Here is a 25,289-nt window from a genome sequence, read left to right as displayed (position 1 = left end):
GGCCCCTTGGCGCACCTGGAGTGCTTGTCACTTCCTTTTCCCTGCACACCATTACAGCTTGTAGGTGGAGCTGTAGTAGACAAGACCCACCCATGCTTAAACAACTTGCTCCTCGAACCCACCCATGATTAGATATCTTGCTCCTTGGACTTCGAATATTTAGAGAACTCGAGAAATTTGCCCCTTTTCCTACAAAGTCAGAGGCTTTTAACTTTTCAGGACACAAGAATGGCATTTCTGAGTATTTTCTACATTACTGGAGCCTTCACACACCGACGGTTTCACTACCTATAGAAGGTAAGTGTGTGGCCCCTTAAGAGTGAGCAAAACCTATTAATATGATGCATAACCTGTAGAACTCCCCTCTGTCAGTGACGCAGGTGAAGCGTCAGGTAACAGGAGGCTGACCGGGGCGTGTAACAGGTGCGTCTTCATACGGAGGCCCCTCATCCTCATCATCCTGTATGTAGTAGAAATGATAGACGGCTCTCCAGAATCAGATGCCATCCACCAGTGAGACGGGATCCTGCGAAAGGTAAAATCTGCCCGGTCTGTTATTAATGGTGCAACTGTTACATTGTAGAACCCATACTGTTACACTGACTACAGGGGGCAGCACAGACCAACACTGTCACTGACTGGAGGCCGTATGGGTGGGGTCATCTGTAGGTGTACATTGTATATAGGAGCCAGAGCAAGAGTTAGTATATAAGAGCTGACAGCATCTGATCTGCAGTGTGACGGGCGGGCAGCGGGTACGTCTGACCTTTCATGGGGGCATGTCACCCGTTAACCTCCATTCATAGCCGCTGCCGTCGCTAATGAGGACGAGCTCCCATCTTCTGTCATAGGAATCCTGGACACTCATTGCCCCCCGGAAATATGTCAGCTGATCCCTGAATGTGACAGCGCCGCCCGACCTGTCTGACTGCCCAGAATAGCCCGGGACGGGGTAACATTAGGACAGATGGCCGGGGGATGGGCTGCTGCGAGGATCTTGAAATATCTTAGCATACAATGAATTCTTCGGTTCCCTCCGCCTCTCGGATCATCCTGATGCCATAAGACCGCTCTACGGCGCTCTTGGTTTGGACCACTTGAGTTACACGGAATCTGAGATTGCGTCTGTATTGCATAAACTCAACAGCATTACAGGCTGAGGTCGCAGGGGTCTTACTGTCAGGGGCGGACGGGGGGCAAATAGTTTCTATATGTATAAGTCACAGTCATGAATTGTTTATGGATGATCTGAGATCCAGTATTGTTCCTCAAAAGGAAGCATTATATGACCCTCACAATGGCAGCAAAAGTGCCCCCGTAACAATGTGACCCAACCATAGTACTTCTAAAACAGGCACAGTGACCCAATGACAGTCACACAGTAGTAGCTGCACAAAAGTCACAGCTGACAACGGGGTCTGGCGGTGGGATGTCACCGGGTGTAGAGCTGACAACGGGGTCTGGTGGTGGGATGTCACCAGGTGTAGAGCTGACAACGAGGTCTAGTGGTGGGATGTCACCAGGTGTAGAGCTGACAACGGGGTCTGGTGGGGGGATGTCACCAGGTGTAGAGCTGACAACGGGGTCTGGTGGGGGGATGTCACCAGGTGTAGAGCTGACAACGGGGTCTGGTGGTGGGAAGTCACCAGGTGTAGAGCTGACAACGGGGTCTGGTGGTGGGAAGTCACCAGGTGTAGAGCTGACAACGGGGTCTGGTGGTGGGATGTCACCAGGTGTAGAGCTGACGACGGGGTCTGGTGGTGGGATGTCACCAGGTGTAGAGCTGACAACGGGGTCTGGTGGTGGGAAGTCACCAGGTGTAGAGTTGACAATGGGGTCTGGTGGTGGGAAGTCACCAGGTGTAGAGCTGACAACGGGGTCTGGTGGTGGGATGTCACCAGGTGTAGAGCTGACGACGGGGTCTGGTGGTGGGATGTCACCAGGTGTAGAGCTGACAACGGGGTCTGGTGGTGGGAAGTCACCAGGTGTAGAGTTGACAATGGGGTCTGGTGGTGGGATGTCACCAGGTGTAGAGTTGACAATGGGGTCTGGTGGTGGGATGTCACCAGGTGTAGAGTTGACAATGGGGTCTGGTGGTGGGATGTCACCAGGTGTAGAGTTGACAATGGGGTCTGGTGGTGGGATGTCACCAGGTGTAGAGTTGACAATGGGGTCTGGCGGTGGGATGTCACCAGGTGTAGAGTTGACAACGGGGTCTGGTGGGGGATGTCACCAGGTGTAGAGCTGACAACGGGGTCTGGTGGGGGGATGTCACCAGGTGTAGAGCTGACAACGGGGTCTGGTGGGGGGATGTCCCCAGGTGTAGAGCTGACAACGGGGTCTGGTGGGGGGATGTCCCCAGGTGTAGAACTGACAACGGGGTCTGGTGGGGGGATGTCCCCAGGTGTAGAACTGACAACGGGGTCTGGTGGGGGGATGTCCCCAGGTGTAGAACTGACAACGGGGTCTGGTGGGATGTCACCAGGTGTAGAGTTGACAAATAGGTCTGAAGACATCACACACATCGTCTGCCCTGGCCCAAGAGGTCTCACAGGACACTGGAACCTTCCGGAGGGGAATGGCATGTGAAGAGTTACCATGGATGAGCGGCGGCACACAACATCCCAGCAGTAAATTCAAAGCGGCGCCTGCGATGGGGCTCGGAACGCCGGATTGTAAGTCCACCAGTGTTATACTGTGATTCAGCTGTCCACATCAGCTTCCAAATGGATGGCGGCACTTGGGTGTGGCGGTTGCCTGGAGAGCGGTTTCTTTGTGACTCCATCATCCCAAGACTGAGGTATGGAGGAGGTTCTGTTATGGTGTGGGGGAATGGGGCGGGGGTCTGCAGGGGAGGATGAAGACCATTGGTTATAGTGAAGTCCACCCTCAACGCCAATGGGTACAGAGGCATCCCGGACAGTGTGGCATCACCTCCCCTGTGGTAATACTCTGGTACTGCTCCGTGTCTCCACCAACATGACGAGCGCCATGTCATACAACACGCAGTGTGGAGGAGCAGACTTCATTGGCTGCCCAAAGTTCGGATCTCAATGCCATCAAGCGGGATGAACTAGAATGCTGTATCCATGCGCCCAACACACCCATCATCCCCGCATCGCTATCTGAAGCTCCTGGAGGAATGGAGGCGAATCTCTGCACACATCTATGGGGATCTGGTGGGAAGCGGCCGCGGAGGAGGACTGCAGTCACTGAGGACAAAGACGGCCGACACTGGATGGAAAATGCAGCTAAGAACTAATCTCTTCCCTTCTATGTGCGTCCGTGTACTTGTGCCAGCGTTGTGTAGATGCTCATATAGAGTATTAATAACCGCGCCGTACCGAGCACAGATAATAGTGTCATATAGCGCGCAAATGTAAGACAAAGGAGTTGGTGGGCCCTGTGTATAAATACATATCACCAATTACATAAACACAGGGGGGCGCTACTGCTTATGTCAAAAATACCAGAGAACACAAAAGAGGAAAGCAACACTAAATGAATTGGGCTCCCCCCAGGGAGAAGGATAAAGTCATGTATTCATATCAGGGAACAGAAACAAAAACAACAAGTTGTACACAATGTATCGAAATGTATCAACAGGGAAGGAAAAGCCACAATATGCTGCAAATCAGTACAAGTATAGAAGAATCCAAAGAGGCTCCCGAATATAAAGTGATGGGGCACCATGGCTGCGGCCCCTGCTGCTTGTGTACAGCGGTTGGGTGGCATTGTTATGGGGGCACCATGGCTGCGGCCCCTGCTGCTTGTGTACAGTGGTTGGGTGGCATTGTTATGGGGGCACCATGGCTGCGGCCCCTGCTGCTTGTGTACAGTGGTTGGGTGGCATTGTTATGGGGGCACCATGGCTGCTGCCTCTGCTGCTTGTGTACAGTGGTTGGGTGGCATTGTTATGGGGGCACCATGGCTGCGGCCCCTGCTGCTTGTGTACAGTGGTTGGGTGGCATTGTTATGTGGGCACCATGGCTGCAGCCCCTGCTGTTTGTGTACAGCGGTTGGGTGGCATTGTTATGGGGGCACCATGGCTGCGGCCCCTGCTGCTTGTGTACAGCGGTTGGGTGGCATTGTTATGTGGGCACCATGGCTGCGGCCCCTGCTGTTTGTGTACAGTGGTTGGGTGGCATTGTTATGGGGGCACCATGGCTGCGGCCCCTGCTGTTTGTGTACAGCGGTTGGGTGGCATTGTTATGGGGGCACCATGGCTGCGGCCCCTGCTGTTTGTGTACAGTGGTTGGGTGGCATTGTTATGTGGGCACCATGGCTGCGGCCCCTGCTGTTTGTGTACAGTGGTTGGGTGGCATTGTTATGTGGGCACTCTTGCCAACATTGCCAAAAACGGAGAGAGGCTTTTCCCATACATACAGCATAAATAATGTGCTGGGATATGTTTTCACAGGCAATCTTCCCGCGATTTCTGTACGTTGCGCGATGCACAGAAATCACATATGGAACAAACGCATTGTGATATCTATTTTTGGTAGATATCGCCTGCTATCTATCTTATACCAAACTGAAAAGAATCCCCCTTGGATGTCCTGCAATGAGCCTGCGAGGCAAGTTTTCTATTTCTTGGGGCTTAAACAAACGGGTGTTTTTGTCCCGTGTTGCAGATGTGATAATCGCAGCCGCAAAGCAGGACGAAACAAGACCATTGATCTCAATCGGGATTCCGGGACTTGCCCTATCTTTCTTGCACGTAGTCGCTAGCGACGAGCATATTAGCGCATGCGCCATCTCTTTAAGCCCAGACATGCCATGGGATTTTTTTAAATGCGTGAAAAACACACAAGAAATTCACCCGTATGGCGATAATTTTCTCACAAAGGCATCGTACTAACAAGGAAAACTGCAGGTTTCCGAGTGCGATATCAGTCCCACTCGCCCAGGTAAATATGGCCTCATATAGAGCACTGATAATAGTGTCATGTAGACAACAAATAAGTGTCATACAAAACACGGAGCGCAATACTAGTGTAATATAGAGAGCAAATAACGGAACTATGTGGAGCACAAATAATAGTGCCGCAGACTGCCGAAATATCAGGGCAACACTAGCAGCATGCAAGCAGGAGCGGTAAATAGTGCTGAGATGCCACCAGGGACGGGCACACGGGTGCAAGCATCAGCGGAGTAGCGTTCTTGTCGCCTTGCAGCGCTGGGGTCCTGGATTCAAGTCTTTCCAAAGACAATATCTGCATTTCAACCCCCCCCCCCCCCCCCCTTCATGGGTTTCTTCTGGGTATCATGGCTTCCTCCAACACTGCATAAAAACAGACCTACCAACAGGTGAGTTTAGATTGTGAGCTCCAATGAGGACAAAACCCTACTTCAAGTGATGTACAGCACTGCGGAATATGTGTGTGCTATAAGGTGTGACCAGAGGCGTAACTTCTGGGCCCTGATGCAAAATCTGTAACAGGGCCCCCAACTATAATGCTTTATTCATAGTACTGGGCTCCCATTATGGAGAAGAGAGGCCTTAGGGGCCCGGGTGCAACCGCATCCCCTGCACCCCCTATAGTTATGCCCTTGGGAGTGACTGAGGGCCGACCTCGGAGTGGTTCTTGTCTCCTCCGCATCACAGGGGCTTCCTACACGGCCATCTAAGTGTTGTACATTATGTTGAACGGCCCACCTTTGCCTCCATGGAGGATAACCATGAATGTGCGGCCACCTCTCGGGGCCGCTGCTCTTGGTGCGCACTTGAAGGCCACATGAGGCCATTGAGACCGCAATGTATCGGACAAGCTGTGTTTGTTTCTTGGATGATGCTGTTGGATTTGCGGTTCCTTCCCACGACCTCCGTGGACGCCGCGGCCGCGCTGTTTACAATCCCACTGTTTATCCTACACAAATCCTTTAATTCAGTCCTGTTTATGCGTCTTAAGGAGCCCAACTCCTGCTGCTGTAATCTTCCTAGGAGTCCATCCCGTTCGTGGTGGCTGAGCCTCTGATCCCGGCTAAGAAGGGAAATTCCGGAAATATTTATCCCCAATTCGCTGCCTCTGACTGGTGATAATCCTAGTTTGTGCACTGATTATCCTGTGAGATAATCCTAATCCCCCGCCATCCTAATTCGTAATCTCAATTTCTGCTTCATTATCCCATTGATCATCCTCACTTTGCTGGTGGTTTTCCGGCTGCACATTAACTTCACAACTGGAGTTGATAATTTTTGTTCACATGTTAAAGGCACGATGTGGAAGTATAGCACCCCCTCTATGCCCTCTATGCCCTCTATGCCTTCTATGCCCTCTATGTCCTCACTTTTGCATCCATTCTTCATATGACTTTGGGTGCATTTCTGCCACACAGTTCTGGTTCAGCTTCGTGCCGAGGGGAAGGATCCATCGTACTGATCCTGGGCGCCATGCTGGCCCTGTCCTCCTGGGTCCCCCGTCACTGTAGCACCAATGTGTACTGCCATATGACATGATAATCCCGGCTACTGGACCTAATCCATGTACTACCGGGACTCACTCACACGGGCATCTTGCGTATTACGTCCGTGTTAATATGTAGTGTATTTATGTGACCGAACTATTCCTATTCACTGGGGTTCCCGAAGACCCCGCTCCAGGGGCCCAGGACATAAGAAGTGGGCGAATTCCCTGGGCACAGCCACATGACTGCAGTTACCCAGAAGATGAATGGTGCCAGGGAACTCTTGACTTATGCCATTTCTTTTGCCTGTCGTCCCCCGCGCCTCGTTCTCCTTTACACTATTTACTTACTCTTTACACTGTCATAAACTCTGCTTATTTGGGCATTTCTGTAGTCATTGTCTGTTTGGTTGCGAAGCAGGCTGGCTGTTTCGGGTGAAATTAAATCTGTTTTGGACAATAGGCACATAGTCCTGGTCAATTTGGTTCAATTTAAAGGAATTCCATCACCTGTAAGCCAGTTATACGGTACGATGTGGACTTGCTGATAACTGCACCTTCATATTTAGCAGATCGTCCAGTCCAGAAATATGAATGCTGTCTCGCTTCCCATGCAATGCCAATGGCAGGTGGGCCATCCAATGGGCGGTTCACCTCCAACTCTGATCCCGGCTCTCTCCCACATTCTGCCTAAACGCACTTCCTGGAGTTTTGATTGATGCCCCCAACTGTGACATCTCAAGTATTCTGCACCTGCGCCACATTGAGGGATTCGGCGCGGGCGCAGGGACGTGCTCTCGGCTAGCCGGTCACATCATGAATGACTTCATGCTCAAGCACCATCCTTGGTGCAACACAGATGCAAAATATTTGAAACGCACAAAGTACCACTGGGGGGCGCCTTGCATTTCAAGTATACTGTACCTGTGCAGCACACAGGGATCAGTGGCTTCCTCTCGGACAGTCACATCAGAAATGACGTCCCTTGATAGTCCTATGGTTCACCTGCCATAATCTCTGCACGGCTATCCTTTAGGTTAGAGATACACGGAGACTTTGGTTCTGCAACATCAACTCTCAGGAAAGTCTCGTCGCAAAGAAAACTTGTGTGAATTGTCTGCGACTCGGATTAGCGGAGGGTCACGTTCTCGCGGGGTGCAACGCCACCTCATTGCAATCATTCGGTGTGATGTCACAATGTGACACTTCAACCAACGTCACCATGTAGCCCATCCCCATCCTGACATATTATGGAGCTGCTACCCCAGCGATTCTCCCCAATACTCTACACAAAATCTGGGAGGGGTTTACCCAGCCGGTGAATCTCAATTACATATGCGTAGACTATTACAGGTGCGCCCCCTGATAAAGCGCTCGGCGCAGCTTCTGGGAACTGAGACTGCGAACAATCATCCGGATTCCGTGATTGCGCTTTCCCCGCTCACCGCTGTGTGTTTATCGCCCAGCATGGGAGTAATATTGATGATAAAGGAACTTTATGTGATAATAATCAGACATGTGATTGCGGCGCACTGTGTAAATGTACCGTAATGAATATCGCTTATGTATACGACCCCCACAGGAACAAACGCCGATCCCCTGCCGACTAATGGAGTCTCAATGAAATGAAATGGTTCTTATAGTTCTCTGGAGGAACATTATGGTAATATAAAGCAGTCATCAGGAGTTCTCCACTCCGCGCCCCTCACTGGAAGTCTACGGGATGGAGGGCCGTCTAATAATCTATAGGATGGAGAGCAGTCTAATAATCTACCAGGCGGAGAGCAGTCTAATAATAATCTAGTATAAAGAGAGCCGTCTAATAATAATCTATAGTATGGAGAGACGTCTAATAATCTACAGTATGGAGAGCAGTCTAATAATCTACAGTATGGAGAGCCGTCTAATAATCTACGGTGCGGAGAGCAGTCTAATAATACTCTATAGTATGGAGAGACGTCTAATAATCTACAGTATGGAGAGCAGTCTAATAATAATCTATAGTATGGAGAGACGTCTAATAATCTTCGGTTCGGAGAGTCAACCAATAAATTCTTTAAAAGTTTAGTTGCTCTTTAAGCTTTATTTACATACTAGAAAACCACTTTAATACCAGCTTTATCAAAGATGATGCCCCCTGGTGGCAGCTACAGACAGAAAGAATTGCACCTTTGTGGTGGGTGGTGCAGTGAGCCCTTTATTTGGCTGGGAGGGGTTGGTTGGACCTTTTTGCCGAATTTCAGCAAAAGACTAGTCAGAATTAGTTTGAAGCCCTGTCTGACACTCTGAGGTCACCAGGGGGGGGCGTCCAAGTACTTTGGAGCTATTTTTAGGGCAAAGTTAATGAAAAAAAGAGAGGGAAGAAAAAGGAGAAGAAGGAAACAGAAGAACAGGAAGGGGGGGGGGGAATAGAAAAAAGAACGAAAAAGAAAAAATTAAAGAAAGAAGACGGAAAAAATATTAGTTTTCCTTCTGCCTCTCCTATCTTCTTCCCCTCCTCTCCTTCTTCTTCTGGTTTTCCTTCTTCTATCTCTTCTTCTTGTTTTCCTTTACCTTTTTCCATCTTCTTTCCTTCTTCTTTTTACTTCTCATTTTTCCTTCTTCTTTTAGCAAAGTTCAACCCAACACAAGATTTGACTATTGCGATTCGCCCAACACTTCTCCTAGCCATCCAGGGACCCCGCAGTGCCCCTCTGTGCCACCAGCTTCATATGGCATCTGACAGACTGAATACTATGACATCTTCTGTTGGAAGATGCAGTAGAAACGATCCTTCATGGGGAGAATAGAGCCATAATGTACCGCATGGCGGCACGTGAATCCACAGCGTACAAGGCTCCGCCTCCAAGACCCTAACCATGTAATATACGGCAGTCTCCTGGTATATCATGTGTGATGCTGTATCTAAGCCTGCCCTGCATGTTGTTGTCTCGGGGAAGAACAAGCTCCTTATCTCTGATTTTGTCATGTAGCTGAGTTGCGTTGTATAACGGGGCATTTACTCACATAGATGCGGCTGCCGTTGTGTAAAGCAGTGATGTCAGCCGGCAGGAAGGGTCTGTATGATGTTCCATTATATCTGCCATCTACATGAGACCCAGAGCAGTCATACTAGCTGCTCCAGCAGCTTAGAGGTTAATAAGCACAAGCCTGCAGTTCCTCACTCAGACCACTAGGGCTGAAATGTGGTGCAGCTGGAGCCCTCTAGTGGGGTTAGAAGGCTCTGTAATAAGGCTCAATGATCAATAAACAGCAGATGATCATTTCTACAGCGCTGCAATGATAATCCTGGGATATAGTGCTTGGAGAACGTTTAATAACAGCTAGGAAAACCCTGGCGACAGATGTGTCAGTGCGGGAGGGGGCGCCTGCAGTCCCATGTAACACTACAGAATACACGGACAGTGCGCCGCTTCCACACAAGGATGACAACACTGACAAACAGCGGAAATCACAACCACTTATATAGCCAATAGCAATGTCTGTCCTCACAGAAGTGCAGGAGACGGTGGGAACTACAACTCCCAGCATTCCTAATAATAAGTCCTCTCCTTCCATCTCCTACAGGTGTTACATGCAGCGATGCCAGGTTGACATGCCAACACTCGGTACATGTCACAACTTGCGCACGGACTGCATTTCTCAGCTTAGGGCAGAAATACTACAAGGTGACCCCAAAGTCAGAAAGCCCTTAGAAAGTCCTTCACAATGCAGGAAAAGTGCTGAAGGTACAAAGCGCAGAACCGGACGGAGGGGGGAGCGGCCGGGATGGACCAGGCTCGGAGCGCAGACGGAAGCGCAGTAGTTAATGCGACAAGGCACACGGATCGCGAGGATAAACTCATGGCGGCTCGGATTTGTAGATAAGTCAGAAGGGATGAAAAAGCAGAGCGATGGCGTCCGTGCGGCGTCCGTATGTCATGGATCTGTTGCTAAGAGGAGTAGAAAAAAAGTGTTCCTGTTCCAGAATCTTTTTCCTGCGAATGTGAAAAACGGAGAACAGGCAGAAGTTAAAAAAAGGGACCGTAAATGGAAGTGCGCATGTATATAAAAAAAGGTGTTCACGGACGCGACACGGATGAGCTTGTCTGCGTTCTCATGTGCCTCTAGCCTAATCCTGAAATAATTTTATATATATAATCTATCTCATATCCATATCCATCACATATCCATCACATATCTATTTATCACATATCTATTTATCACATATCTATTTATCACATATCTATTTATCACATATCCATCCATCACATATCTATTTATCACATATCCATCCATCACATATCTATTTATCACATATCTATTTATCACATATCTATTTATCACATATCCATCCATCACATATCTATTTATCACATATCCATCCATCACATATCTATTTATCACATATCCATCCATCACATATCTATTTATCACATATCTATTTATCACATATCCATCCATCACATATCTATTTATCACATATCCATCCATCACATATCTATTTATCACATATCCATCCATCACATATCTATTTATCACATATCTATTTATCACATATCTATCTATCACATATCTATCTATCTATCCATCCATCCATCCATCCTCAGTCCTCTCTCCAGCCCGGCGCTCTTCCTCTCTCCCGCACCCTGTTGACCCCCTCGGCGGCTTCCTGAGCAGCAGGTGTCGCCTCCCGCGGCCGCCGAGGACCCCCAGCTGTTGAGTTCTGCAGTAGCTGCTGGCGGCGCTAGGACCCGGTGGCTCTGGTCGGGAGGCGCAGGCTCCGGCTCTGGTCGGCTCTCCCCCCGCTGTCTCCGGTGCCGCCGCCGCCGCCGCCGCACGATGTGGCTCCTGCGCTCCGCTTGCCCGCTCACTCTGGGGAGCAGGTGCGTCTCCTGGAGCCCGGGGTGGGCTGAGGGATGGCACTGGGGAGGGGCAGCACATAGGACGTGCCTTCCAGGACTGAATGTGTGCCCATCATCCATGTAGTGAGTGCATGTGTGTGTGCTGCACCGGGGCCGGGCACCGCAGACGGGCAGGCTGGCAGCATGGTCCTCATTCTGCATCACATACTCACTGCCCTTCTCCATTTCTTTAGACGGGGGCAGCAGGCGTTCCTGAAGGCTGAAGACCCCCAAAGCCCCGGAGGAGGATGCCCCGAAGCCCTGCAGGTAAGACCCTGGCACTTGTGGGCACCTCTGCACTCTCTTTATGTTGGCACACAAACCAATTCACAGTTGGCAGACTTGGCATTAGGTGTTTCTCTCTGTACCCCTTGCAGTGAACTGGCACAGCAGTTTGGATTGAACCTGGGTATGCGGGCACTGGGAGGATATGATCAACAGGTGCCACCTACTCACTAAGATCTACCGAGGGGACTTACTGTGGCATTTTCTAGCAGTTTGAGTTGTATTCTGTTGAGATTTAGCCAAAGTGCCAATTGCTGCTGGTAGGATTTGGGTAGAAGGTGGCGACTGATCTCAGGTGATGCACAAACTCTTCTTGTACTTTCACCTTATTTGCCCAGTGAGACTTGGGAAAGAGTTGGCAGAATTGGGCAGCAGGTGCCACACAAACTGCATCAGAACAGCAGGAACTAGAGAATTCCTGTACATTCACAATCCACCTTGTACTCATTTGGCCAGAGGGGCATTTGATTGGTAGGATAAGTGGGCACCAACTTCTACCTGGTCTGAGAGGGTCATGCAGTGCCCCCTATCTGCAGCTGGGGGTCCCGGTGTTGTAATTTTATTAAAGTTTCCCCTCTAGGCGTTGGTGAGATGTAGGTGAGAGATGCAAGTACCTGGGCACCTTCTATTACAGGTCATACCTGGTCTGAGAGAGTCCTGCAATACCCCCTACCTGCAGATGGGGCATTGGGGGTTTGGAGTATTGGGATTTTATTAAAGTTTCCTCTTTAGATTGGAGAGACAGTACAACCCCTTCTGTCCTAGAATGGTATAACGAGGTGAATACTATCTGCTCCTTGGAAAAGATCAAAAACAGACGAGAAGGGGGCATTGAGAAGTTCCAGAATCTTTGGATTACTTGGTTTACCTTTTTCTATGAAAACCACGTTTCATCCCCAAGAATTAATGATATCCTCTGGATTACCACCCCACCATTTACTTGTTGGAATCTCTACTTATACTGTTTACAATGCATACTGCAACATTGTTCTTGTTTTATATTTGTCAGTATGACTGATTACACTGTGATTGCTCCCTACCTTGATCCCACTCCCCCCCCCCCCATACCCTTAATAAATAAATAAAGAATATATGTAAAAAACAAAGTTTCCTCTCTAGGACCTGGGCGCTGTAACCTGGTGAGATTTGGGTGAGAGCTGGCAGGATTCTGGGCACCTGGTATTACAGGTTTCACCTGGTTTGAAGCAGCACTATGCAGTTTCTTCTCTTTGCTGAACATTTGTGGGCACCTTCTACACTTATCCCCTGCAGATCGTGCACATAGTTGGGCACATTAGTTGGTTCTATACATGGCTGAGATTTGGCAAAAGTGGCAGAGGTTACTGGCTGGCAGAATGTGTCATGTTTCTTACTTTGATTTATTTTGTTGTTGTTCTGATACATTGTATTATTCTGATACATTGTAACACTTGTCATGTACCATCCTAACTAAATTTAGTGAAACTACTAGTCCCAGCAGGAGTTCTGCACAGTCATCACATACTTTGGGTTTGCTGAATGTTGTGTCATCCCGTTATTTACTGGAGTACAATGTAAGAAATCATTCAGTACATAATGTAATATAATATATTGTACTGGAGCTGATGTCACCGAGAGCGCAGGATCAGCCAGATGAGACAAGGATGTAGTGCTGAGAGATGGAGCTTATATACAGGTTTATAGAGAGGTGCGAAGGAGCAGAATATAATGTATAATGTACAGGATAGTATATTATACTGAGGGGGTAAAATGAGGAACATCAAATGCAATACACTTACCTTCAGTCCTATGTAACACCACACATATCACAGTGATAACTGAGTACAGATAATGTCGTTGATGTGACCTGCAGTCCTATGTAACACCACACATATCACAGTGATAACTGAGTACAGATAATGTCGTTGATGTGACCTGCAGTCCTATGTAACCCCACAGATAGCACAGTGATAGTAATAACACTAATAATAGTAGCGATAACTCCAAGTGCAGTTAATGTAGCAAATGTGACCTGCAGTCCCATGTAACCCCACAGATAACACACAGTGATAAAGCTCTGAGTACAGATAATGTAGTGGATGTGATCTGCAGTCCTATGTAGCACCACAGATAACCGACACTGATATTAAAATACATTTATAGTCCCTCCGGGAGACGTTGTACTGGAGGGTCCTAGGAAAGCTTCCTCATGTCCGTGATGAAGTGGGAGCCACACTACTTCCCCATCCGGCTCTGCTTAAGTTTCATAGTTAATTTTAGCTGTGATCTCATGGTCACACGCATCTTCTGCTTCTTATTTCCTGGGACTGCTTCTTTAAGACATCCCCTGCTCAGATAGATAGCGCTGCCATTCAGGAGTCTGGAAAATCTGAGTTTTAAAATATTTGAGAAGTGGAACTGGACTTTATGGGAGGTCACTCAGCTTTCCCAGGAGCAGAGAAGGATGACTTATGAAATTATGTTTACTCTTTAAAGGAAGGGGCCCTTGGAGTTGCTCCGGGGCCCTGCAGGGCTGTTTACTGGAGGTTTGGAGTTTGTGTTGGTTTCTTCTTGCTCCCTGAAGAGTGACATTTCCATGTAGCAGTTGGCAGTTGTTCCGTGGGCAGTGTGACAGTCGCTGGACGCTCATTCACAGCCCTCGGTTACGATTCCTCCATAATAAACACTGGAAACTATAAATAACTCTTAATAAAGCGGAGCTCCAGTTACTGCTGCAAATAAGTTCTGGCAACCCCCAGGAACGAACACACCAACACCTGAATATTCTCATAGCCAGAGATCAGACACTGCAGGGAAATGAGTGCAGAACCTCAGGGTAGGAGCTACAGAGGACAGGGTGGAGCCTAAGAGCGGAGGAAGGATCCCCAGCGAAAGGGGAGGGAAGTGGAGGTGAAGGAGTTACTTAGAAGGGAGAGGGAAGGACCATAGAATGAGCAGATGGATGAGCCAAAGTCAGGAGAGGAAGGAGGCACAGAGAGAGGAGGGGCCAAAAAGAAAAGAGAGGGCCACAGAGAGCAGGAGTCACATACAGGTAAAGGAGGAGCTACATAGGAAAATGAGTCATAGAGAGGGGGAGGGGAGATCACAGAGAAATAAAGGAGGAGGAGATACATAGAGGAAAGGAAGAAGGCATAGAGAGAAGAACCAAAGAGGAAATAAAGGAGCCACTGAGAGATGGGGGCAGAGTTACAGAAAAAGTGCCACAAAGTAAGGATAAGGAGGCAGAGAGAGGGAGAGAGCGGAAGTAGCTAAAGAGAAAGAGGGTATTATTGTACCTTGACACCACCGAAACTGGTGGGTGTGCAAAAGGGGAAGGCTGTTTGACAACCAGGTGACGCCCCCTGTTGGCTGCAGGCCACGCTCCCCGAGCTCGGACTCACAGGTCCTGGCAGTCACTCATCACTCCAGCCTCAGTTTTCCCTGCCGTGCTGGCTCATTCCTTTCCGCCCACTGAGTCCTGGGGTCTCTGCTGACACGCAGATGCCGCGGAGTGCGAGAGCTGCTCTGAGACCTGGTTAGGGAAGATGGGAGTCCGCTGTCACCCACAGTCACAGCGCAGCTGCCAGGGCATCGGTGGATACACTGACAGCGGGGGCAGAAGCAGGGGCGCAGCAGCACATGCAACCTCCAACGGGGAAAATCTCAGTGGCGTCGGGGGCCCCGCACCACATGAAACCTGCAGCAGGGACAGTGCCAGCGGCATCCGCCTTTGGCGGCTACACTGAGAGCGGGGGCAACAGCAGGGGCGCTGCAGCAATGGCACATACTACCTCCCTTGGGACTATGCCTGCGGCATCAGGGGTGCAGCAGCACATTAAACTTCCAACGGGGACAATGGCAGCAGTGGACGGCGCCGGGTACACTGACAGTGGGGGCAGCACAGCCGAACACTGTAATAAGCGGACTGTGAGTGCCACAAGTGCTGACTACCAGGACCTGGGAGCCCGAATAAGTGGTGGAACGACTGCAACCAATCACATACAGGGGGCGTCACCTGGCTGTCAAACACCCTTCCCCTCTGGCACACCCGCCAGTTCCGGTGGCATCAAGGTACAATAATATCGAGAATGAATAGATGGATGAGTCATAAAAAGATCGAAGGGAGGAGCCTCAGACAGAGTGGAGGGAGGAGCCAGAGAAATAAGAGAGGAAGAAGTGATAGAGACAGTAAAGGGAGGAGCTATGGGAAAAGGAGAGGAAAGAGAAGAGAGAGAAGGTTAATGGAAAGAAGAAGGAGAAGCCACAGAGAGAGTAGAGGAAAAGAGACACAGAAGAGGAGGAGCCACAGAGAGAGAGTGGAGGAAAAGAGGCACAGGAGAAGGAGGAGCCCCAAAGAGGGTAGCGGATAAGAGACACAGGAGAAGGAGGAGCCACAGAGAGAAAGGAGGAAAAGTGACACAGATGAAGAAAGAGCCCAAGAGAGAGTGGAGGATAAGAAGCACAAGGAAGGAGGAGCCCCAGAGAAAGTGGAGAAAAAGAGGCACTGGAGAAGAAGGAGCCCAAGATAAAGTAGAGGACAAGAGGCACAGAAGAAGAAGGAGCCCTAGAGAGAGTGGAGAATAAGAAGCAAAGGACAAGGAGGAGCCACAGAGAGAGTGGAGGAAAAGAGGCACAGGAGAAGGAGGAGCCACAGAGAAAGTGGAGGGCAAGAGGCACAGGAGAAGCAGCAGCCCAAGAGAGAGTAGAGGATAAGACGCACAGGAGAAGTAGGAAGCCACAAAAAGAGTAGAGAAAAAGAGGCACAAGAGAAGGAGATAGTGGAGGAAAAGAGGTACAGGAGAGGGAGGAGCACAGAAAGTGGAAATGGGTACCTAAAGAAAAATGGGTTTTACTCTGTGGTTTGCACAACCAAATTTGCCAGTCTGCAGAAGCCCTAATACTGCGTTTACATAAAACAATAATTGTACAGTTTAAAGGCAAGCCAATGACTGAACAACGACTGAGAGCCGCGACGTTCTCGCTCATTGATCAGTTTCAGCCGGTGGCTCGTTCACTTCTAGTGCAGTTAAAACACTGAACGCTCGTTAGAATGTGAAACGCTGAATGAGCATTCAACGAGGCAGCAACAGCTCATTCAGGCAAACGAGGATTAGGAGGTTCTCGTTAAGTCTAAAAGGTCCATGAGAGGACCGATCTGTTTCTGGTGGCACCAGTTTTCACACCACGAACAAATCCAATGTAAATTCCTGAGGCTTATATGTGAGCACAGATTTGTCACAGCAATGGTGCTGATTGCGCTCTTTGCATTGCAAACCGTGTAATCTGCAGCAACTCCAGGCAAAGTCTGCAGCAAACCTGCGCGGTGATGCATAAAACACCCGGACTCTGCAGCAAATTTGTGGTGTACTTTTGTGCCACAAGTGAATCCACTGTAGCACTGACCCACAGAGCTTACCATCAATTGAGTCTGTTCCTGCAGTGAGGTAATGAGCTGCACTTGGCAGAGTTTGTCATTGAGGTCTCCACGCTGCACATCACAAACCTGGAGAAACAGCAACAGAGTCTAACAACAGGAAAATCCAATTACTCGCAGCCGCTATGTTTGTCTCAAGTAATTTGGGGACGTCTCCAGCTTGTGGCGCGTGTAATAATATCAGCCGGAAACGCATAAGGAGAAAGGAGGGGGTCGGTCCCAGACGCTATCACATAATATCAAATGTGACCTCCAATTACAGCATGAACCCAGAAATCTACAGTGATAGAAAAACTGCCGCCGAATCATCTGACCCTGTGATAGACATTGGACTATATTACATGGAAGTCATATAGTAGTTAAATTCTTGCAAATAGGGGGCAGTGTTATAGTAGTTATATTCTTGTACATAGGGGGCAGTATTATAGTAGTTATATTCTTGTACATAGGGAGCAGTATTATAGTAGTTATATTCTTGTACATAGGGGGCAGTATTATAGTAGTTATATTCTTGTACATAGGGGGCGGTAATATAGTAGTTATATTCTTGTACATAGGAGCAGTATTATAGTAGTTATATTCTTGTACATAAGGGGCAGTATTATAGTAGTTATATTCTTGTACATAGGGGGCAGTATTATAGTAGTTATATTCTTGTACATAGGAGCAGTATTATAGTAGTTATATTCTTGTACATAGGGGCAGTATTATAGTAGTTATATTCTTGTACATAGGAGCAGTATTATAGTAGTTATATTCTTGTACATAGGGGGCAGTATTATAGTAGTTATATTCTTGTACATAGGAGGCAGTATTATAGTAGTTATATTCTTGTACATAGGGGGCAGTATTATAGTAGTTATATTATTGTACATAGGGGGCAGTATTATAGTAGTTATATTCTTGTACACAGGGGGCAGTATTATAGTAGTTATATTCTTGTACATAGGGGGCAGTATTATAGTAGTTATTTTATTGTACATAGGGGGCAGTATTATAGTAGTTATATTCTTGTACATAGGGGGCGGTAATATAGTAGTTATATTCTTGTACATAGGGGGCAGTATTATAGTAGTTATTTTATTGTACATAGGGGGCAGTATTATAGTAGTTATATTCTAGTACATAGGGGGCAGTATTATAGTAGTTATATTCTTGTACATAGGGGGCAGTATTATAGTAGTTATATTCTTGTACATAGGAGGCAGTATTATAGTAGTTAAATTCTTGCAAATAGGGGGCAGTGTTATAGTAGTTATATTCTTGTACATAGGGGGCAGTATTATAGTAGTTATATTCTTGTACATAGGGGGCGGTAATATAGTAGTTATATTCTTGTACATAGGGGGCAGTATTATAGTAGTTATATTCTTGTACATAAGGGGCAGTATTATAGTAGTTATATTCTTGTACATAGGGGGCAGTATTATAGTAGTTATATTCTTGTACATAGAGGGCAGTATTATAGTAGTTATTTTCTTGTACATAGGAGCAGTATTATAGTAGTTATATTCTTGTACATAGGGGCAGTATTATAGTAGTTATATTCTTGTACATAGGAGCAGTATTATAGTAGTTATATTCTTGTACATAGGGGGCAGTATTATAGTAGTTATATTCTTGTACATAGGGGGCAGTATTATAGTAGTTATATTCTTGTACATAGGGGGCAGTATTATAGTAGTTATTTTATTGTACATAGGGGGCAGTATTATAGTAGTTATATTCTTGTACATAGGGGGCGGTAATATAGTAGTTATATTCTTGTACATAGGGGGCAGTATTATAGTAGTTATTTTATTGTACATAGGGGGCAGTATTATAGTAGTTATATTCTTGTACATAGGGGGCAGTATTATAGTAGTTATATTCTTGTACATAGAGGGCAGTATTATAGTAGTTATATTCTTGTACATAGGGGGCAGTATTATAGTAGTTATATTCTTGTACAAAGGGGGCAGTATTATAGTAGTTATATTCTTGTACATAGGAAGCAGTATTATAGTAGTTATATTCTTGTACATAGGAAGCAGTATTATAGTAGTTATATTCTTGTACATAGGGGAGCAGTATTATAGTAGTTATATTCTTGTACATAGGAGCAGTATTATAGTAGTTATATTCTTGTACATAGGGGAGCAGTATTATAGTAGTTATATTCTTGTACATAGGAGCAGTATTATAGTAGTTATATTCTTGTACATAGGGGGCGGTAATATAGTAGTTATATTCTTGTACATAGGGGGCAGTATTATAGTAGTTATATTCTTGTACATAAGGGGCAGTATTATAGTAGTTATATTCTTGTACATAGGGGGCAGTATTATAGTAGTTATATTCTTGTACATAGGGGGCAGTATTATAGTAGTTATATTCTTGTACATAGGGGGCAGTAATATAGTAGTTATATTCTTGTACATAGGGGGCAGTATTATAGTAGTTATATTCTTGTACATAGGGGACAGTATTATAGTAGTTATATTCTTGTACATAAGGGGCAGTATTATAGTAGTTATATTCTTGTACATAGGGGGCAGTATTATAGTAGTTATATTCTTGTACATAGGGAGCAGTATTATAGTAGTTATATTCTTGTACATAGGGGCAGTATTATAGTAGTTATATTCTTGTACATAGGGGCAGTATTATAGTAGTTATATTCTTGTACATGGGGGGCAGTATTATAGTAGTTATATTCTTGTACATAGGGGACAGTATTATATTAGTTATTATCTTGTACATAGGAGGCAGTTTTATACTAGTTGTATTCTTGTACATAGGAGCAGTATTATGGTTGTTATATTCTTGTACATAGGGGGCAGTATTATAGTAGTTATATTCTTGTACATAGGAGCAGTATTATAGTAGTTATATTCTTGTACATAGGGGGCAGTATTATAGTAGTTATATACTTGTACATAGGGGGCAGTATTATAGTAGATATATTCTTGTACAAAGGGGGCAGTATTATAGTAGTTATATTCTTGTACATAGGGGGTAGTATTATAGAAGTTATATTCTTGTACATAGGGGGCAGTATTATAGTAGTTATATTCTTGTACATAGGGGGTAGTATTATATTAGTTATTATCTTGTACATAGGAGGCAGTATTATACTAGTTGTATTCTTGTACATAGGAGCAGTATTATAGTAGTTATATACTTGTACATAGGGGGCAGTATTATAGTAGATATATTCTTGTACAAAGGGGGCAGTATTATAGTAGTTATATTCTTGTACATAGGGGGTAGTATTATAGAAGTTATATTCTTGTACATAGGGGGCAGTATTATAGTAGTTATCTTCTTGTACATAGGGGGTAGTATTATAGCAGTTATATACTTGTACATAGGGGGCAGTATTATAGTAGTTATATTCTTGTACATAGGTGCAGTATTATAGTAGTTATATTCTTGTACATAGGTGGCAGTATTATAGTAGTTATATTCTTGTACATAGGGGGCAATATTATAGTAGTTATATTCTTGTACATAGGGGCAGTATTATAGTAGTTATATTCTTGTACATAGGGGGCCGTATTATAGTAGTTATATTCTTGTACATAGGGGGCAGTATTATAGTTGTTATATTCTTGCACATAGAAGCAGTATTATAGTAGTTATGTTCTTGTACATAGAAGCAGTATTATAGTAGTTATATTCTTGTACATAGGAGCAGTATTATAGTAGTTATATTCTTGTACATAGGAGCAGTATTATAGTAGTTATATTCTTGTACATAGGGGGCAGTATTATAGTTGTTATATTCTTGTACATAGAAGCAGTATTATAGTAGTTATATTCTTGTACATAGGGGGCAGTATTATAGTAGTTATATTCTTGTACATAGGGGGCAGTATTATAGTAGTTATATCCTTGTACATAGGGGGCAGTATTATAGTAGTTATATTCTTGTACATAGGAGCAGTATTATAGTAGTTATATTCTTGTACATAGGAGCAGTATTATAGTAGTTATATTCTTGTACATAGGGGGCAGTATTATAGTTGTTATATTCTTGTACATAGAAGCAGTATTATAGTAGTTATATTCTTGTACATATGGGACAGTATTATAGTAGTTATATTCTTGTACATAGGAGCAGTATTATAGTAGTTATATTCTTGTACATAGGGGGCAGTATTATAGTAGTTATATTCTTGTACATAGGGAGCAGTATTATAGTAGTTATATTCTTGTACATAGGGGGCAGTATTATAGTTGTTATATTCTTGTACATAGAAGCAGTATTATAGTAGTTATATTCTTGTACATAGGAGCAGTATTATAGTAGTTATATTCTTGTACATAGGGGGCAGTATTATAGTAGTTATATTCTTGTACATAGGGAGCAGTATTATAGTAGTTATATTCTTGTACATAGGAGCAGTATTATAGTAGTTATATTCTTGTACATAGGAGCAGTATTATAGTAGTTATATTCTTGTACATAGGGGGCAGTATTATAGTAGATATATTCTTGTACATAGGGGGCAGTATTATAGTAGTTATATTCTTGTACATAGGAGGCAGTATTATAGTAGTTATATTCTTGTACATAGGAGGCAGTATTATAGTAGTTATATTCTTGTACATAGTAGGCAGTATTATAGTAGTTATATTCATGTACATAGGGAGCAGTATTATAGTAGTTATATTCTTCTACATAGGAGCAGTATTACAGTAGTTATATTCTTGTACATAGGGGGGCAGTATTATAGTAGTTATATACTTATACATAGGGGGCAGTATTATAGTAGTTATATTCTTGTACATAGGGGCAGTATTATAGTAGTTATATTCTTGTACATGGGGGGCAGTATTATAGTAGTTATATTCTTGTACATAGGGAGCAGTATTATAGTAGTTATATTCTTGTACATAGGGAGCAGTATTATAGTAGTTATATTCTTGTACATAGGAGCAGTATTATAGTAGTTATATTCTTGTACATAGGGAGCAGTATTATAGTAGTTATATTCTTGTACATAGGAGCAGTATTATAGTAGTTATATTCTTGTACATAGTGGGCAGTATTATAGTAGTTATATTCTTGTACATAGGAGCAGTATTATAGTAGTTATATTCTTGTACATAGGGGGCAGTATTATAGTAGTTATATTCTTGTACATAGGGGGCAGTATTATAGTTGTTATATTCTTGTACATAGAAGCAGTATTATAGTAGTTATATTCTTGTACATAGGGGGCAGTATTATAGTAGTTATATTCTTGTACATAGGGGGCAGTATTATAGTAGTTATATCCTTGTACATAGGGGGCAGTATTATAGTTGTTATATTCTTGTACAAAGAAGCAGTATTATAGTAGTTATATTCTTGTACATAGGAGCAGTATTATAGTAGTTATATTCTTGTACATAGGGGGCAGTATTATAGTAGTTATATTCTTGTACATAGGGAGCAGTATTATAGTAGTTATATTCTTGTACATAGGGGGCAGTATTATAGTAGTTATATTCTTGTACATAGGGAGCAGTATTATAGTTGTTATATTCTTGTACATAGAAGCAGTATTATAGTAGTTATATTCTTGTACATAGGAGCAGTATTATAGTAGTTATATTCTTGTACATAGGGGGCAGTATTATAGTAGTTATATTCTGGTACATAGGGAGCAGTATTATAGTAGTTATATTCTTGTACATAGGAGCAGTATTATAGTAGTTATATTCTTGTACATAGGGGGCAGTATTATAGTAGTTATATTCATGTACATAGGGAGCAGTATTATAGTAGTTATATTCTTGTACATAGGAGCAGTATTATAGTAGTTATATTCTTGTACATAGGGGGCAGTATTATAGTAGTTATATTCATGTACATAGGGGGCAGTATTATAGTATCTATATTCCTGTACATAGGGAGCAGTATTATAGTAGTTATATTCTTCTACATAGGAGCAGTATTACAGTAGTTATATTCTTGTACATAGGGAGCAGTATTATAGTAGTTATATTCTTGTACATAGGAGCAGTATTATAGTAGTTATATTCTTGTACATAGGGAGCAGTATTATAGTAGTTATATTCTTGTACATAGGAGCAGTATTATAGTAGTTATATTCTTGTACATAGGGGGCAGTATTATAGTAGTTATATTCTTGTACATAGGGGGCAGTATTATAGTAGTTATATTCTTGTACACAGGGGGCAGTATTATTGTAGTTATATTCTTGTACACAGGGGGCAGTATTATAGTAGTTATATTCTTGTACATAGGGGCTGTATTATAGTAGTTATATTCTTGTACATAGGGGGCAGTATTATAGTAGTTATATTCTTGTACATAGGGGGCAGTATTATAGTAGTTATATTCTTGTACTTAGGGGGCAGTATTATAGTAGTTATATTCTTGTACATAGGGGGCAGTATTATAGTAGTAATATTCTTGTACATAGGGGGCAGTATTATAGTAGTTATATTCTTGTACATAGTGGGCAGTATTATAGTAGTTGTGTTCTTCTGCTTAGGGCGAAGTATTACAGATATTTGTGGACAGATACTACAGCCTCCGTCAGTCTGTTTAGGTGCTCTAGTTGGATGCTTTTAGTTTCCTGCTCCGATGGCTACAGGTGAGTATGTGCAGACTGTACTCTCCCTGTTTGCCTATTTTGTGCATTATGACTCCTTGTCCTTTTTCTGCTTCTCATGCTTAGTCTATTAAGGTAGTTCCTAGCACGCTGAGGCAGTGATGTGGACGTGTCTCTTGTATTCTTGGGGTCCGTTAATCAAGCTCTACTGCTTTAGCCTTTAATCCTTTTTTATGTCTGTTTGGCTGTAGTAACACCAGCGTGCCGATGAACTCTACATAAAGTGTAGCTGATGTGTTACATTATATCGGCCGCTGTAGAGATTGGCACTTATGTTTTCATGTGATTTAAGCTTTTCCTCTTCCACATCAAGAAGTAAATAAGAACTGTGCAGCGTGTGACCGGTGGGCACTTTTCAGGGTCCAGGTTATGTGGATTCATGTGGGTTGGCAGGGGGTATCATCCCCCCCCTAAGTAGAGCACCTAGAAGGTAAGTGAGGAGACTTTTAAGGCCATGCAGGTTCCTATGGGAAATATTTTCAAATAAGGCAGATGGAGCAATACCTGCAGCGCCACCTACTGGTCTTTGTAACACTTATTGGGAATTGCTATGCAATAATTGTGGCTTGGTTTTCAATTCCCCCTTAGAGTTACAAAGACCAGTATAAAGGGTCAGACGTTGATTTGCAGGAATGCTGCCATCCAATAGGTGGCGCTGCAGAGGTATTGTTCCATCCTCCTTATTTGCATGTGGATTACAGTACCCAGCCAGGAGCCGTCTGACCAATGATTCCTTCTCCTGTCCGGGAGGCCCTAGAGTTGTGGGGCGCCGTCTCTGTCACCCACTATTGATCGCGTACGATTAAGGCCATTGATTAGCGGTTGCTCCCGGTGCTTTGGGAGCTCGCTGTAGTTGTCTGGTTTCTTGGTTGAAGTCCTGTATAACACCACAGATAATCCTGAGCTGTGCCACATGACAGAGTCCTCTCTGCTACATCCACATGGGTGGTTCCTCACTTTTTACTCTCACCTAATAGTCGTAGTCAGGATCTGCATCCACACAGAGAACTCGTCATATCAAGAACAGGCCAGAAATTCTAATGGGTAAAATGGGACTGACCTTGTCCTAATAGAAGGTACACTCATAGCCCTACAGCAGAATAGTGAGTGCATCTCAGGAGTAGGTTGGTTGTTGGAGAGCTCTGCAGGAACCAGGGTGTGGTCAGGAGTCCCAGGTGAAGATCTAGCTGGGATCCCAGGAAGAGTGCACTTTCTCGGGTGCGTGTTTGTAATGGAATCCCGCACCTCCTCCCTCCGATCTCGGTCGGAGGGAGGGAGGGCAGTGATGGCGGCGGCATCAGCGACTGCAACATCTTCGCTACAGGTGCCAGAGAAATCAGCAATGTCAGCAGCGAAGAGGAGGCTTGGAGCTACAAGCAACATGGTGAGGAGAGCGGGTTCTGGTCGTGGCTGCAGTGACACGGCCCGGGTTGACAGCGGGGCCACGGTGGACGTCGCAGCAGGTGAGGTTGTGACCCGCAGTCAGGCCCGCAGGATAAAATGTGAGCCACAGACAGAGGCAAAACTGTCTAAATGGAGTGATAGAAGGGAGGAGGAATCTGTGATAGACCTGGCCTCCAGGTTGGCAAAATATATGCAGGATTACCAGACTGCGGGAAAGATGATCGTCCTGCAGAAAGGGAAACTGCAATCTGCTAGAATGATTAAAGAGCAGAAGTCATCCAAGGAG

At 45.0% G+C, this 25,289-nt stretch overlaps 1 protein-coding gene across 3 annotated transcripts in view; it reads left to right on the top strand.

Moving 5' to 3' along the window:
• Positions 1 to 416: 416 nt before the first annotated feature.
• Positions 417 to 25,289, top strand: part of PDE2A (phosphodiesterase 2A) — a 386,975-nt gene continuing 362,102 nt past the window's right edge. Inside the window, exons 1-2 of one of the 3 annotated variants that reach the window (XM_066588384.1) lie at positions 417 to 535; positions 11,485 to 11,557. In XM_066588384.1, the coding sequence (XP_066444481.1) occupies positions 501 to 535; positions 11,485 to 11,557 (108 nt within the window). In that variant the 5' untranslated portion in view covers positions 417 to 500. Of the gene's footprint in view, positions 536 to 11,191; positions 11,273 to 11,434; positions 11,558 to 25,289 lie in introns of those variants that run through there. The other 2 variants (XM_066588383.1, XM_066588382.1) reach the window with 2 other exon arrangements.

This window comes from Eleutherodactylus coqui, chromosome 1 (assembly GCF_035609145.1).
Source record: "Eleutherodactylus coqui strain aEleCoq1 chromosome 1, aEleCoq1.hap1, whole genome shotgun sequence".
In the NCBI taxonomy this organism is placed as follows: domain Eukaryota; kingdom Metazoa; phylum Chordata; class Amphibia; order Anura; family Eleutherodactylidae; genus Eleutherodactylus; species Eleutherodactylus coqui.
This window is presented reverse-complemented; position numbering and strand designations above follow the sequence as displayed.